This window comes from Leptopilina boulardi, unplaced genomic scaffold, assembly GCF_019393585.1.
Source record: "Leptopilina boulardi isolate dan_hultmark-lab unplaced genomic scaffold, ZJU_Lbou_2.1 LbouV2_327, whole genome shotgun sequence".
Classification (NCBI taxonomy): Eukaryota; Metazoa; Arthropoda; class Insecta; order Hymenoptera; family Figitidae; genus Leptopilina; species Leptopilina boulardi.
Genome location: NW_026137893.1, coordinates 1071765 through 1087738, shown reverse-complemented (window position 1 = coordinate 1087738; position 15974 = coordinate 1071765). Strand labels below are relative to the sequence as shown.

Here is a 15974-nt window from a genome sequence, read left to right as displayed (position 1 = left end):
ACATGTACTTTTAACTAATAAATAGTATTCTTTAAAAAGATTCATTGTTCTTTTGGAAAATATTCTTGAAAAAAGCATTATTTTTTGAGTTACAACTGGTGTTCCCCCCTTAAACAATTAACAATATATTTCTTCAAGAATAACAGTACGTAAAATATTTTTAACGTACTTTACGTATTATATAGGCATTACGAATTATTTTACGTATTTTACGTAATTTACGCATTATACGTATTGCAAATTATTTTACGTAATTCACGCATTATAATAGCGAAACTTACCCTGAGTTACGTATTTTACGAATAATAATGATTTTACGTAGATGTGTGTATTATTATGTAAATTTACGTATCTTACGTAAATTTATCTGTAAATTTAATGCGCAACATAAATCTATGTAAGATAGCGTACGCTACCTTGCATAATTACACTCTTTTACACATAGTTACGTAAATTTATTCACTGTAACGTAATCTTAAGGTACGGAACATACGTAACGCATATTTTTTCGTATTACATGTATATTTTGAGCCATGATACGCTTAATACGTTATATCGAATGTTTTGCGTAACATGACGTTATTTACATGTTTTTACGTAGTTTTATGTAGAAATACAAATATTGCAACTTTAAGTAAGATCATTTTTTACATGATACTACATTACGTTACGTAAGTTACGTAACAATAAATCCTAGGTGCACTTTTATGAAACAAAAGGCGCTCTGAAGAAAGAGAGCTAAGAAGTTAAAATTTATAGGTTATGTTTATGATAGTTTTAGAACAAAAATTTCCAAATTGAATCAAAAATTCATTATAAACTAATGTTATTCAGGGCATATTCAAATATAAACTGATTTTGATTATATATATAATTAAAATTTTTAAATCAAACTAAAACTATCATAAATATAACCTTAAAATTTTCTTTTGAATCTTTGGGCCCTTTCTACAATGCACATCACAAATATTAAAATTAATAATAATCATAAAATTTTTATAATACCTGCTTGAATTTTTGTCGCTGCTGAGATGAAAGAACTAGAATCGGAAATACTATTTTCACTGTCATTTAAATCGGGTACATAAATATGATATTCTTTTTTTTCATCCAAATTATCATCATCAATGGCATTTGTAACAATATCGGCTTTTATTGTTTCTTGAATTTCAAAATCGTTATTTTTTTCGTTAATTTGTGTTTCATTTTCATTATCATTGTTTTTTTCAATTTTATTAATTTCTTCACTATTACTGAAATGTTCTTCCTTCGTTGGCGAATTATTTGCAGAATTAATACGTCGTGTTGTACATTGACTTGCAGATCTTGATTCTATTAATTCAATTGACTCTTCTTTTTCATTTGCATCAGTTTGAGGAATTTCTGATTCTTTTTCAATTTGAGTCTCAATATTTTTTTCGTTATCAATTTTGATACTTTGTTCAGCTTCAAATTTATTTTCTTCTTCGACTGCAGCTTCTTTTTCAGTAACTTTAATTTCGTTCTCTTCATTGTCCTTAACTTCTGTATCTTCTTGGATTGTAGTTTCCTTTTCTTCATTAGCTGCAGTTTCTTCTTTATTTTCAATTTTAGATTCTTCTTTTCTTTCCGTTTCAGTATCGATTTCTTCTTTAAGCTTAGCTTCAGTATCTTCTTCTATTGTAGCTTCTTTTTCATTAATAGCTTCTTCTTGTTTTTTAGTTTCAGTCTCGGTTTCTTCTTTATTCGTAGCTTCTGTAACTTTTTCGATTGTAGTTTCTTTTTCTTCTTTAGCTATATCTTCTTCTTGTTTTACAATTTCAGTTTCGGTTTCTTCTTTAAACTTAGATTCTGTATCTTCTTCGATTGTAGTTTCTTTTTCTTTTTTAGTTTTAACTTCTTCTAGTTTTTCAGTCTCGATTTCTTCTTCAAGCTTAGCTTCTGTAAATTCTTGGATTGTAGTTTCATTTTCTTCTTTAGCTGTAGCTTCTTCTTGATTTTTAATTTCAGTCTCAGTTTCTTCTTCAAGCTTTGCTTCTGTAACTTCTTGGATTGAAGTTTCTTTTTCTTCTTTAGCTGTAGCTTCTTCTTGATTTTTAATTTCAGTCTCAGTTTCTTCTTCAAGCTTTGCTTCTGTAACTTCTTGAATTGTAGTTTCATTTTCTTCTTTAGCTGTAGCTTCTTCTTGTTTTTCAATTTCAGTCTCCGTTTCTTCTTCAACTTCCTTTTCAATTGTATTTTCTTTTTCTTTAGCTAATGTTTCTTCTTTTTCTTCAATTTCAGTCTCTTTTTCACTTTCGGGTTTAACTTCTGTAACATCTTCAACTGTTGCTTCTTTTTCTTCTTCAATAAAAACTCTTCCTTCTTCAGCTGATGCATCTTTTTCTTCCTTAACGCTAGCTTCTTTTCCCTCTTCAATTTCATTTTCTTTTTCTACTTCAACGGCAATATTTTTTTCTTCATTGATGTTAATTTCATTCTCATCTTTCACTATTTCAGTTTCATTAGCCTCTATTTCTTCTTTTCTATCGCCTTCCACTGATGCCTTATCATTTTCTTTAGATTCCTCTTTCAATTCGTCTTGAAGCGAAATTTCTTCTTTTGTGTCCATTTCTTTTGTTACATCATCCACTTTTATTTTTCCTTCTTCTTGATTTACATCATTTTTTCTTTCTTCTTTTTGAACTTGATCTTTAGTTTCTTCATCTAATATTGACTTTTTATTAAAAGTATCTTCTGTTTCATTTTCTTCTTCTGCTGTGTCTTTATTATTTTCTTCCGCTTCATCTTCACCACCTGAAGTTGTCACATAAGATGTAGCTTTCACACAAAGATCCTCTTTTACTTCCACCTGTTCTTTAACCATTTCTTCAATGACTTTTTGCTTTTCAAAACTATCAGAATTTATTACTTCTTCTACTTTTTTTAGTTCTTCAGAATTAATTACTTCTTCTTCTTCTTTTGCTTTAGCAATATCAACCCCTCCATTCTCATTTCCTTTATTATCATTTTCTCCAATATCTTCACCTTTAATCCCTTCGCTTTCTAATTTACTAACTCTCGCCTTCTCAACATTTTCTTCAACCTCTTCCGGTTTTACTTTATCTACCTCACTTCCTTTTAAATAATCCTCTTCTTCTTTTTCCTCCTCTTCAATTTTTTCATTATTGATAGAAATTTCTGGCTCCGTCGTCGAAACAATACTCTCAGTTTCTTCGTTTTCCTTTTTCTCTATTTCTTCATCGGTCAGCTTAAATGAGGAAACAGTTATATCCTGAAGGGAATCTAAATTCAATTCGGGAACAATAGGAATTCCTGGATCAAGAGAGAGACTCGTATTTGATTGATCAGTCATTGTAGTCTCCTTAACCTCATTTGTTGACTCTATTGACCTACCGGTACTTTCTTCAATTTCCAAGGAATTCTCCACAACATCCGTTGTCTCCTGAATCCCATCAGTGATGCTCGTTTCTTTTGTTTCGTCTGTCGATTCTGAATCTGCTATCCTTTGCACTTCCGTTGATAAATCTTCAAACAGATCTTGATTCTTATTTTCATTTTCCTGTAATATTTCTCCATTCTCGCTTTCTTGGATTTCTTTAAGAGACGACGTCATTAGTTGAAGAACCTTTAATTCCTCCTCATCAATATCTTCACTCTCATTACCCTTGACGTCTTTCGTTTTATCCTGATCCTCTTGTTCTTTATCCTCAACATCTCCCTTTACTTTATTTTCAGTCTCATCTACTGATTTCAGAACATCATCATCTTTCTCTATTTTAACCTCTTCCTCTATCTGCTCTACATTATTTTTAACCTCTTCCTCTATTTTATCCTGCACTTCTTCCACAATCTGTTGTAATTCCGTTTCTCTTCCAGATTTAATTCTAACTGCCTCACTATCTTCTTCTTTAATTCGATCCAAATCTTTATCATCCTCCTCCTTAATTTGATCTAAATCTTGATGAGGAATCATAATATCGTATCCGGTTTTCGTAATCAAATCAATATCATGCAAAGAACTCTTTGGTTCGGGTTCGATAATTTCTCCAAAAACATATAAATCCGAAGCTTCCGGTTTATTAGACAACTCGTCGTCTTGATCTTCTATTTTATTGGTATTTGGCGTCATTCTTGATCGAACTTCACCATCCTCAACTTCAACTTCAAGTATATCGGAATCTGGAGTTGAAATTCTATCAGGTATAATAACTGTTGTCACAGAATCTGGAATTTCACAAGGAGAACCTTCGGTTAACACAAATGAATAAGGAATTGAAGGGATAAAATTACCCTCTACTTCCTCCTTGTAGAATTTATCTTCTTTATCTGAATTTGCGTTATCTTCTTCTTGTTCCGTTTCCTCCTCCTCTACTTCATCTTTTTCTTTTTTAACTTCACTTTCCTCTTCCTCGGTATTGTGTTTCTTTTCCTTTCCTTCACTTTCCGAATTTCCATCAACTAATTCCTCTTCCCCTATTATTGCACCTCCGGAATCTTCTTCCTTTCTAAAATTTCCTGGCTCATCCAAAAAGCTATCGATTCGTTTCTCCACTTCCTCTAGTGTCTTTAATTTTTCCGCGACACTTTCAAGTTTTTCTGTTTCTTGCAAAATATCATTAATTCTCAGTTCAGAATTTTCGAGCTCTTGTAGTTTCCTCCGTATACTTATTTCGTCCTGAGATAAATTATCTTTAGGATCTAAAAGACTCTGTATATTCTTCTCCACTGTTTCAATTTCCAATAATTGTTCCTTCAGATCCGATTGCTGGTCTTCCTTTTGCACTTCCGGTTCCAAAGAATCCGGCCTCGATGGAGTCTCAGAAGGTTCCGGTGTTACGTTTAAACTATCCCTAAATACCTCCTCTATCTCTGTGTCTATAATTTTTAACTCCTTCGGACTCATAGGTAAGGAATCATCGACATTATCTACACTATAATTTTTATTATCTACAATTTCTTCATATTTACCACTAGTATCACTAATATTTTCTTCTCCAACAATTTTTTCTTCACTTATCTCCTCCTTTATTCTCACATCTGCTTCCTTTTCCACACTAGAACTACCGGGACGTGACAGTACAGGCAATATCAAATCCTCCTTGATCTTGGTAGATTTCGGAGCATCTGGAGAAATTGGAGGTAGAACAAAATTAGCAGAATCACTTCGCGAAACACTTCTCGAATGAGCTTTAGAAGACAGCGGCCTGACAACAGGAAAAGAAACATCCGAACCCTCCGACATTCGATTTCGAAGATCTTTGGCAGAAGAAGACCTTCTCATTGGAGCCGTAAACGCCGATGATATTCCCTCCAAAAGAGTTTGTGTTTCATTTAATCTCATCTCCAATCCATTTTTCGATCCAATTGATTCCACCTCCGATTTTAGAGTCTCAACATCTTCTAGAGAATCATTTGGTTCTACCTCAGAAGCTTTTGAACTCTTTAAACTTTTTAATTTTTGCTCCTTTATCCTTGAACGACTGATTCTCTCCTCCCTATTCTTTTTCTCTTTTGATTTCTCATCTCTGGACTTTTTACTTCGGAATCTATTTTCGGATTCTTCGCTTCCCGACTTGCCACTAGATTCTTTGGATCTTGACTTATCACTAGAGGATCTCTCCGATTCGAGGCTCCTAATTCTCTTCGAATTCATAGAATTCTTAAGTTCCTCAACTCTTCCTTTTATAATTGGCGCTGTCTCATCGATAACTTCTTGCACCTTTTCGACATAAGTCGGTGACTGCAGCTCCTCAAGACTCCTTGTCGTTGAAAACTTCTTCACTACATAATCTTTCACTCGATCCATACTGAGACCCTTTGATTTCCTTTCTAAACGTCTCCTCCTCCCTTCTTCCTCCATCTCTCTTCTTTCCAAAGTTCTTCCACTACTTTTCAAACTTTCCGATTCCGTCTTCTCGAGAAAAGTTCGCCTCTCCTGACTGCTAATTCTATTCTTCCTCAACTCACTTTTAATATCCTTTACAGTGCTACCAGGCAGAGTAGGAATTTGCGAAATTAACTTTAAACCATTCCTTACATTACCTTCATCTTTTTTTCTCGTTGTTCGTTTTTCCAACGAACGATGTCGACGGTAATGTTCAACTTTCTCTCTCTCCTTCTCAGAAGCCAATTGTCTTACCTCATCGGTGGTTATTTTTTGTCCCTCTTCACCGAAAATACTTCTATGACGCTCGAGAACTTTAGCTGTCTCGTTTAACGACCAACCACTTTGATATGCGAAATCTCGTGAATTTCTCTCCTCTCGAAATGCGTCTCTCTTTCTTAGAGCCTCACTCATATCACGAAGTGCTTGAATATTTCTCTCATCCACCGATAGACTTCTCGTTACACCGTAAGCTTCGCGAAGATGAAGAAGTTTCTCAAAATGATGAGCTGCAAAAACATAAATGTCTTCCGGTCTTTGGCGAATCACCTCGCGAGTCAGACCTTCCACGGCTGCTGCCAATCCCTGAGGTACTCGAGGTGCCACCAGGAAGCCTTCCGGAATATTTAAATCCTCCGTTGAGGTCGCCATTTTACTGCGAGCTGAAAATTCAATAAAAAACGATTCTTTGGATTCAGTTCAACGTCTTTTTTTTTTACTGAATGAATGGAATACTGTTAACTGAAATTTCGATATTTTTTACTTATTTTTTAGATACATTGATTGCTTTGGGAGAAGTGACAATTCGGTCTCAAAATTGTCGAAAAGAAAACGAACTTCAATTGATTTAGAAAGAAAAGTAAAAATTTCTCTGTGAAGTTGATAGTGTCAGGTACAAACGATACTACTGCACTGAAATTTCATATAAGTCCGTCAACACTGTCAACGACAAAAATCTAAATTAATTATTTTATGTACCAAATTAAAAGATACGACTAATGTTCTTTAACATTTTAAATATACATATGAATAAAAGACGACTTTTCATAATACATTTAATTTTGTATTTTTTAACTCGCAAAAGTTTGTGTTAAGTAGGGAGCTTGAAACTTTTACGAAAACAGTCCATAAGAAATTTATTTTAGACCATTCAAAAAACTTAATCTGAAATGAGTCCGGAATTTGTATACGTGAAAATTTTTTTTTTGGAACAATCCCATCATAATCTGATCTAACATTGTTACAAATCAAAAATGATTAAACTTATCCAAACATTCAATTTTTTTTAATTTTAAAGTTTTAAGAAAAATATATGTCTGAAAAGTGAATAATTTATTTGAAATATTTTTAATGAAAATTGTTGGAATACAACGACTAAGCACACTATTACAAATACACTTACACCACTACAAACATTTTCCTTCAATACCTGACACTACAAAACCTTTTCCAAATCTTTAAAGGACAACTCGGTCTGGTCCTAGCCGTCAAAAGGGACACCGACTTATTACAACAACGTCCGATAAGCATCAGTATTATTGTCACTCATTAACACACTATTGAATCACGTGTAAAACATTTTATTCTTCTAGCTTATTGAATAAATGTGTAACTGTAATTTGTTGTGTTCTCATTGTCTTTTAAACCTTTGATTTATTTCTCTAATATATTTAATAATCCCAACAAAAATGTTTGAATACAACATTTTTTATGGTGTGTGCTCCCACAAGGGAAAACAGTAGACCCAAAATGGTGCTACCTATCTATATTTTATGTTTAGGAGCTTGGCGCCACCATTGTCGATAGAGAGATTTTAATAGTATAAATATAAAAACGTTTAAAGAAGAGAATAATTGTGTAATATCAGTGTAAATATGTATATTAAAATTTCGGAATCAAAATTTTTAAAATAGTAGCAATATAAAAACATTTTTTTGAAAAAAGAATGAATTTGAAACAAAACATTATGATGTGCGAAAAAATCGATTTTTTATTGATTGGTGATTCTGATATAGAAAACTTTTTTCTATCACAATCACCAATCAATAAAAAATTAATTTTTTTTGCACGTAAGTCCCTTTTACACTGTCCAGGTCATATCCGCCGTGGAACGAGTTTTACACACTGTCTGATTTTTGTCATACGACATTTGATCATCCTACGAAAACTTCAGGTATGCGAAGGAATTCTTTCAGATATGATTACAGTCGCACGTTAGCCCGAGTACAGTGTGCAGCAAAGTATTATTATAATTTGATATTTGCTTTTAAAAAATGAATATTAAAAATATAGTTGTCACAGCTTGTCTGCTACGTCGACGCCTTGTTTATGCGTTGTAAAAATCGGAAACTACCTGAATCTATGAGCCTAATGATATTTTAATTATGGAGTTAACAAACATATCTTTTCTGAAAGCTGTTCAGAATCAGAGAGTATTTTACCTCTATGGTTTAGAAAAAAATTTTAAATAAAATATTGTTTAAAAAATTACTTTGTTTACACAAATTGTTATAAACAAATAAGAAAATTCAAATTTTTCATTTTTCTAATAGAGTTCACGTAGAATTGGAAAAACTACCGAAAAATTCTCGGATAGTGTGCAAGCATCCATTGCTTTTCATAATGTTGTCGTATTTAACGGTAACCGACCCCCAGTATGGCCTCAGGTTCCCTGGATACTGGAAAGTGGTACTCATACCTGAGTAGAACGGTATCACGGGTTTGTGTCTGGAGCCCAGGAGACCTTCGGCTCTCCGCCAGGCATTGGGTATGAATTCGTGGTGGCATTGGTTACAGCCTACATCGCTTGAGGCTAGCGTGCGTTAGCACTTTGTGCACACGTCTTTCGCATTCGGTGTGTGAGTTGCATTAACTGAACTCTTGACCCCATGTCTCGTGGGGGACCGTATTTGTATACATGTATATGGAGATCTTACACGTAAAACAAATTAGGCGCTGTTCAGGTCATATATGCAAAATCATCATTTTTGCGATCTTGGAAAATCTGAAGTTATTAAGAAGTTATCAAGTTTACTTGTGTATATATTCGGATATGAATCCCAAATATTTAAAAGCACCAGGAAGATAAAATCACTGTTTTGTTGACGATCTGTCAAAATATTTCTGCAGCCATTTTCCTGTGAACTTTTATCGTCAATCAATTCAACATCGAATAATTACGGGATCTGCGTTAACGACAGCCACGAATCGGTTATCGATATCTAGCGGATATTATATTAAATTGAATATTATAATTAATCTGAATGTTCTACATTTATTTGCGAAATAATTATAAAAAGCATATAATAATGGGACGCAACGTCTTCGTCATTATTAAAAAAATTGTAAGTAAAATTAAATAAAGAATCTTGTATTTTCGTTCTTCAGACACGTTTTAATTACTCGGAATTTTGCCGAATTAAAACTAAGTAATAAATTAACAATCGGGATTAAACCCAACTTAAGCAATTATTAAAATTTTAATTAAGGCAACCGAGTGATAAATTCAATTATTTATTTAAGCAATTATTAATAAATAATGTAATTGTAAATTCTGTGCAATTAATGGTGTTTTTCCTTACCGCCTCCTTTCTACTGCAACCATAAAGTAACAATAGAGTACCTGTGCTGGTTATTAGTAAAAATAAATTAATTTATTTTTCGGGTTATTTAAATGTTTTCTTCCGGTTATTTTTTTTGTAAAATTACTTGGCGTCTTGGCTCTCGTAAATAAAGTAATTAAAAGTGTAGTTAACTAGTGCTTTTATTGTTAATTAATAAACTGTATTAATAAAATAATAATAAATTCTCTGAAAATTCAAAAATAAATGTAAAAACCGTTATTAGTAGGGGTTTAAAACCCTTTCACATTAGCGCCATCTACCTTTACATGTAAGTACTTAAAGCGATAGTAATAAACTTTTCACATCACTTTTAGCAAGTCTCAGTGAAATGCGTAATTTGTATAGACATGTTTTGTAAAAGTGCACTAAAGATTAAAAGGAAAACTTGTTTATGATGTCCGAAAAAATGAATTAAACAAAAGAAGAAGATGCAAACAGTAATGTAAGTTGACTAAGTTTATTCGTTTGGCAATTCTTTGAAAATGTGGTGCCTTATTTGATGTTTGTATCATGCTTTTTTGTCTGTGTAATAAAAAAGTAAAACGACGTGATAGTGATGGTTGGGCCACTTAAAATTTTGCAATTATGATACAATTACATCTTTTATTACATTCATTTTTCTACTTAGCGATGTGTCAAAAACGTCATTTACGCTTTTAATACTTTATTTTGACGTACATCAAACGTTTTAGGAACGTTTCTTTAAAGTGAATCTAATGGATTTTGTTGGAAAAATTTTAATATTATTAATTTTTGTCATTTTTCTAGAATTTTCAGACCAACTTCGAGAAGAAAGAGAAAAACCAACCGCGGGAATTTTGATTTGCTTGACAGTATTAACTCCAGATTATTCTGGACTCATTTTGGATTAATAATATTCAAACCAAAATCAGATTGTTTTCAAAATATAATTACAGATTGATTTCATGTCATTTCTAGACTATTTCGAAAAGATATCGGATTTAAATATTCGTCCGGATTGATTGCTCACTAATACAGATTATTTTCGTATAGTTTCCGCAGATTAAACCGGACTGTTTTTGTGGATTTAATCCGAATCTTTTAAATAAAATATAATAAAAAAAGTTATAATAAAAATTTTTAATAAAATATAATAAAAAAAGTTATAATAAAAATAATTTTAACTATTTTTATAGTTGTATCTAATTTTTGTGAAAAAAAATTTCATTTATGTAATTTATTTTGTGCATTTTTTTTTTAGATTTTCTGTTCAAATGTAAGATAGAATGCTAATTCAGAAACTATTGAGACAGTTCATAAGTGTATAAATAATGCTTTGAAGTACATTTTGTATATATATTTTGCGGACTGTAAAGTTTGCAAAGAGTCAACCTTGACGACAGCATGAATAAACATTCTTGTCGTCATAAGAGGTACATAGAGCTAAAACTTAGTTATTCATAGATTTAAACATTTCAGCAGTTTTAAATGTCATTAAAATGTTTCTAATATCTTTGGAAAATATTCATTATCGTCAATTTTTGCAGAAAATAAGATCAATTTTTGTTATTATTTCAAATTTTTTTCTCACATCTCCGATTTTTAGAATATTGAGAAAAATAATGAAAATAATTTTGGAATTATATTTATAAAAAAAATTTTAATTTTACAACAGTAATAAATTAATTAGATTAATGAAATTAATTAATTAAATCACTTATATTTATTGTATTTATCAAATTTTTTCAATTTACATCTATTTCAAGTTCAATAGCTTTTCAAACCGCAAAAAAAATTGAAAATTCGATTTTGAAAATTAAAAACATGGTATAGTAAACAATATACACGTGATCTAAACAGTATTTTCTAATAAATCAAAAGTCCTAGACAACTTATAAAGTTATTTATGGATGATTCTAAAATGCTAATCTTTGCCCTGAATCGATTTTATTGACGTCATTAGGCTAAAAATAATTTTTCGGTTTAATGACAGGTTTATTTAGTTTCCTCGTCACCAATCATCTACAGATTTCACCGCAAAATATATTTACAAAAAAAAAATTATTTTCAATTTTTATTTTCATATTTTCTTTCAATTATTTTTTAATTTTTGATTCAATTATTAAATTTAAAATTACTATTTAATTTAATATGAAAAATAATTTTAAATATATTGCGAAACATTAATACATTTTGTGACTTTCAAAATCGATAGTTTCACGCTGCCGATAGTAAAATATCGATTTTTCTATTATTGCAAATTTTATAGGTAGGTTAATTTAAAGATAAATAATAAAAACTAAAAAAAACTATTAAATAAAAAAAAAATTTTTTTTTATAAATTTTTAGGGAAAATTTTTTTTTTCTTTTTTAATTGACGGATATAAATGTTTGTTGTCCTTCAAGAAGTAAACAATATAATTATTATCAATCAGTCTCTAAACCGCAACTGCGAAATACAAAAACCAAGTAAACACGCGATCAATTAAAATTCTTAATTACTATTTGTAACAAATTATTCTTGTGTGTCATTCTTAATTTAAATTATAAGAAATAATTTTATAACTTTTTTTTAACTACTTATTTATAGAAACTTTAAATAAGTTGATTTAGAAAACTTTTTCGTTAATTTGATTTGTGGCAAAAAAAGAAACTAAAAAAATAAGAAACAAGGGAAAATTTTTTTTAGAACTTCGGATAGACATATATATATATATATATATATATATATATATATAAGCGCATCAGTTCAATCTGATTGAATGTTTATTGTACGAATTTTTAGCCGTGGAATTTTGCGGAAATCTCTTTCATCGTGACTCCGCTGACTATACTAGTAAAGTTTATGATCTTTTATATTTACTTCGAGGGTGAAAAGGGGGCGAGGAAGGCACGTGTACACGCCTTTATCATTTATGATTCACAAATTTAGAATTCAATGACGATTTCATTGAAATATTTCAAAAAAAAAGAATGATTTCTTTTTTAAATATTTTTTATTTTTTTATTATTTTTTTAATATTTTAATATTTACATTTATATGTTGTATTTAATATTTCTGAGTGAAAACAATTTTTTTAAAAAAATGTTACGCAATTTTTTGTTGTTACATTATTGAAAAAATATTTTTTTACGGTATTAGTTTTAATTTCTCATATTTGTTGAAATAATCGATTTTTTTGAAGTTAAATTTTTTTAAATATTTAAATAACATAACCTTTTAGTTTAATAAGTCTTAAATTGACCTTATACAATAGAAATGTTGAATTTTCTATTTCAATGGTATTTTGACTCGAATCGCGCCGAAATTAGTACATTTACCCTATAAACTATAAACTATAAACCTATAAACTCAACACTCGTAGGGCCATAATTAATACAGGATATTATTAATGAAATATATTATAAAAATATTATAATTTTTTTTTAAATTTATTTAAATTTAAATAATAATAAAAAAATTTAATGAATTAACAAATTCTGAAAAAAAAGGTTTAAAAAAATTGCATTTCTCTATCGATTTTTCATTTTCAAACTTCGAGGAAACGTAAACTTACTTTTTCAGTATTGTTTTATCTACATAAAAACTTTATATATAGGTATATAAAATTCAAGAACAAATTTTTTAATAAAAACAACCAACGAGTTAAATTTAGAAATAAAGAAGATTGACAATAAATAAAAAAAAATTCCAATATTTCTTTTCAATATAAATTCTCTTTTTATAATTTAATAATCGATATTTCATTAACGTTAACATCAAAATTTATATATTTCATTTTATGATCACCAAGGACAATACATTTAAAAAAAATAAAATTTCAATAAACATTTGAATTGTTTCGGAGCTGAAAATCAATTCCCTTTTGAGAACTTTATTCTACAAAAAAAATTAGTTTTTTTTTTTTGACAATATTTATTTTCACCCATTCTTTGTAAATTTAAATTAAATTTGAATTTAATTTTGCAAAATTTAATTAATTTTATTTAATTAAATAAAAAATTTCAAGTAACATTTTTTTATTTATTTGTTATGAAAAGCAAAAAAAAAATTAAAAATTAGCCGGTTTTCATTTTTTGAACTTCCTTATCAGAAAGTTCATCTCTACTCGTATTAAACGATTCGTCTATAGGTAGATATACGATAAAAACAATAAAAAAAAATTTCTAGACAATTATAAATCTATAAACAATGCGATCACTATAATAAAATAAAAACGTACCTCTAGAAGATCTGTTTTTTTTTAAGAAAATAATTTAAAAAATTTTGCACGTTCCTTTCAATAAACAAAAGAATTAAAATTAAAAACAGGTTTAAGGGAAGTTGCAGGTGGAGGTTCTTCGTTTGACTGAACAACGACAACGGTTTTCACCTTCGTCAGGGGGCGGTCGATGCTTTTCCATCGATTAGGTGCGGGTTCCATGGCCACGTGACTATAAGAAAGAAGTATTATACTACAGTCGATGCAAATGTTATATATATATATATATATATGTATACTTTCGACTAGTTTGAGATTTCATTTCTAAAGGGTTGACAGCGAAACATAGTATATGTATCTCCAAGAATCAGCCGGTTGAACCCTCTATACAAACTTATTTATCTGATGAAACTGATTCTTTGAAATTCTCTCTGTTTTTCACTCTTTAAATACGCTAAACAAACATGAAATGGAATATAATTGTGTTCTCTGATTTCTATTGCATACTTAATTTTTTTTAAAAAGTATACTGACTCATGTACCCTGATAAAAATTTCGAAATGATGACAAATTAAGTCTGGACACTGTACGAAATCAATCCGCAAATAACACTGGCACACAAAAAAAAGTTGATGTTCTGAGCTGCAGTGTTTGTGTCCAATTTTAAAAAATTAAATTATAATGTTAAAAGAACGATTTTAAGAGTGACAAAATTTATTTAAGAGAGTCGAATGATCTCTGAAACTTTTTGGCAAGAAGAGACCTTTAATTATCGCTCTATAAAAACGGCACTAAACGTGAAAATGATAAACATTGATTTTAAACTACTTTCTTCTCGAAAGACGGACACTTTTTACAAAAGTAGCTAGAGATCCTTATCTTATATAAATTTCCTAAATCCGAAAGATTATAGGAATCCATACAAAAACACGATTGCAAAACGAAAAGTAATATAATGAGGGGTTCATTACCTCCTGCCGCCGTCAGATGGCAGCAGCATGCAGGGCGCACAAAGTCGCAGCTGTTATTAGATTACTTTTCTGCTTTTTGTTTTGTAACCATGTTTTTCTATGGATTCGTACAGTCTTTTGGATTTAGGAAATTTATAAGATGAGGATTTTGGCTGATTTTGTTAAAAGTGTTCCTGTTTCGAGAAAAAAGTATTTTAAAATCAATACTATTTCACGTTCAGAGCGATAATTAGAGCCCTCTTCTTGCCAAAGAATTTCAGATACCGTTCGACAGTCTTAATGCATAAATATAAAAACGAAACAAGAAAATAACTTCATTGTTAATAAATTTATATGAACCCAAATCTAAAACATCTGTTATCTACACGCATATAAGTATACATTAAATAAATTCTGGTTCCTCATAAAATAATATTTTTAAATATTTAAAACTCAATTTGTTTTAAATTAGGCACGTAAGCTGATTTTAAAACCTATTGAGAAAAGTTTTTTATTCATCTTTGAACCATAATCAAAAAGAATTTTTAAGTGCCAATTCATTTTTATTTAAACCTCCTTCTGGCGCACCGTGCTACGTCAGGGTTTTGAAATAACTTCAAAAAGCCCCTAAATTTTGATTTTTTGAGGTTATGTCAAAACACTGACCTTATTGGGGTTAAATAGACTTCAGATTCGCATTTAGCGACCACAAAAACATAAAGTAGTCATAATAAGACATGGAGATATAAATTTTTCTTGATTTCAAAAATTTGGTGTCAAATTTTGGTGTTTTTTGAGGTTATTTCAAACTCCTGACGTGATGGGGTTAAACGGACTTCAGATTTGGTTTCAGCGACCCCGTAAACATAAAGTAGTCATGGTCTGATCAAAAGCTCAGAACATCAAATTCTTTTATGTGACTGTGTTAACCGTATTAGTCAGTAATCCGTCTGAACCAAAAGACAAATCCAAAAACAGTCCGAAATTGACATGAAATCAAAGCGAAATGTATTCAGAATAATCAGGAATTTATATGTTAAAACATAGAATTTAATTTTCTATTAATTTTTATTTTTAATTAAAATTTTTTTTATTACATTTTCAAGACAATCTACGTTATCTACACTTTTTAATTATTAATTTTGCCAAGACGCCAAGTTATTTTTTGGAAAATAACTAAACCTGAAAAATAGTGAAATAACCCAACAACTAAATTTTATAATGCTAATTAGGAAAAACTATAACCAGCTCAAGAATTCCATTGTTACTTTACAGCAACAATAGACCGCGGAGAGAGGTGGATAAAGATAAACACCATTAATTAGACAAAATTAATAAGAATAACACTATTTATTAATATTCACTTCAAATT

The 15974-nt window shown here is 29.9% G+C and overlaps 1 protein-coding gene across 1 annotated transcript in view; it reads right to left on the bottom strand.

Annotated features, from left to right (window-relative positions):
* Positions 1–13787, bottom strand: part of LOC127285010 (titin homolog) — a 32616-nt gene extending 18829 nt beyond the window's left edge. Inside the window, exons 1-2 of the mRNA XM_051310770.1 lie at positions 13674–13787; positions 1006–6528 (exon numbers count right to left, since the gene is read on the bottom strand). Of these exons, the coding sequence (XP_051166727.1) occupies positions 1006–6517 (5512 nt within the window). The 5' untranslated portion in view covers positions 6518–6528; positions 13674–13787. The remainder of the gene's footprint in view (positions 1–1005; positions 6529–13673) is intronic.
* Between the last annotated feature and the right edge of the window lie 2187 nt (positions 13788–15974).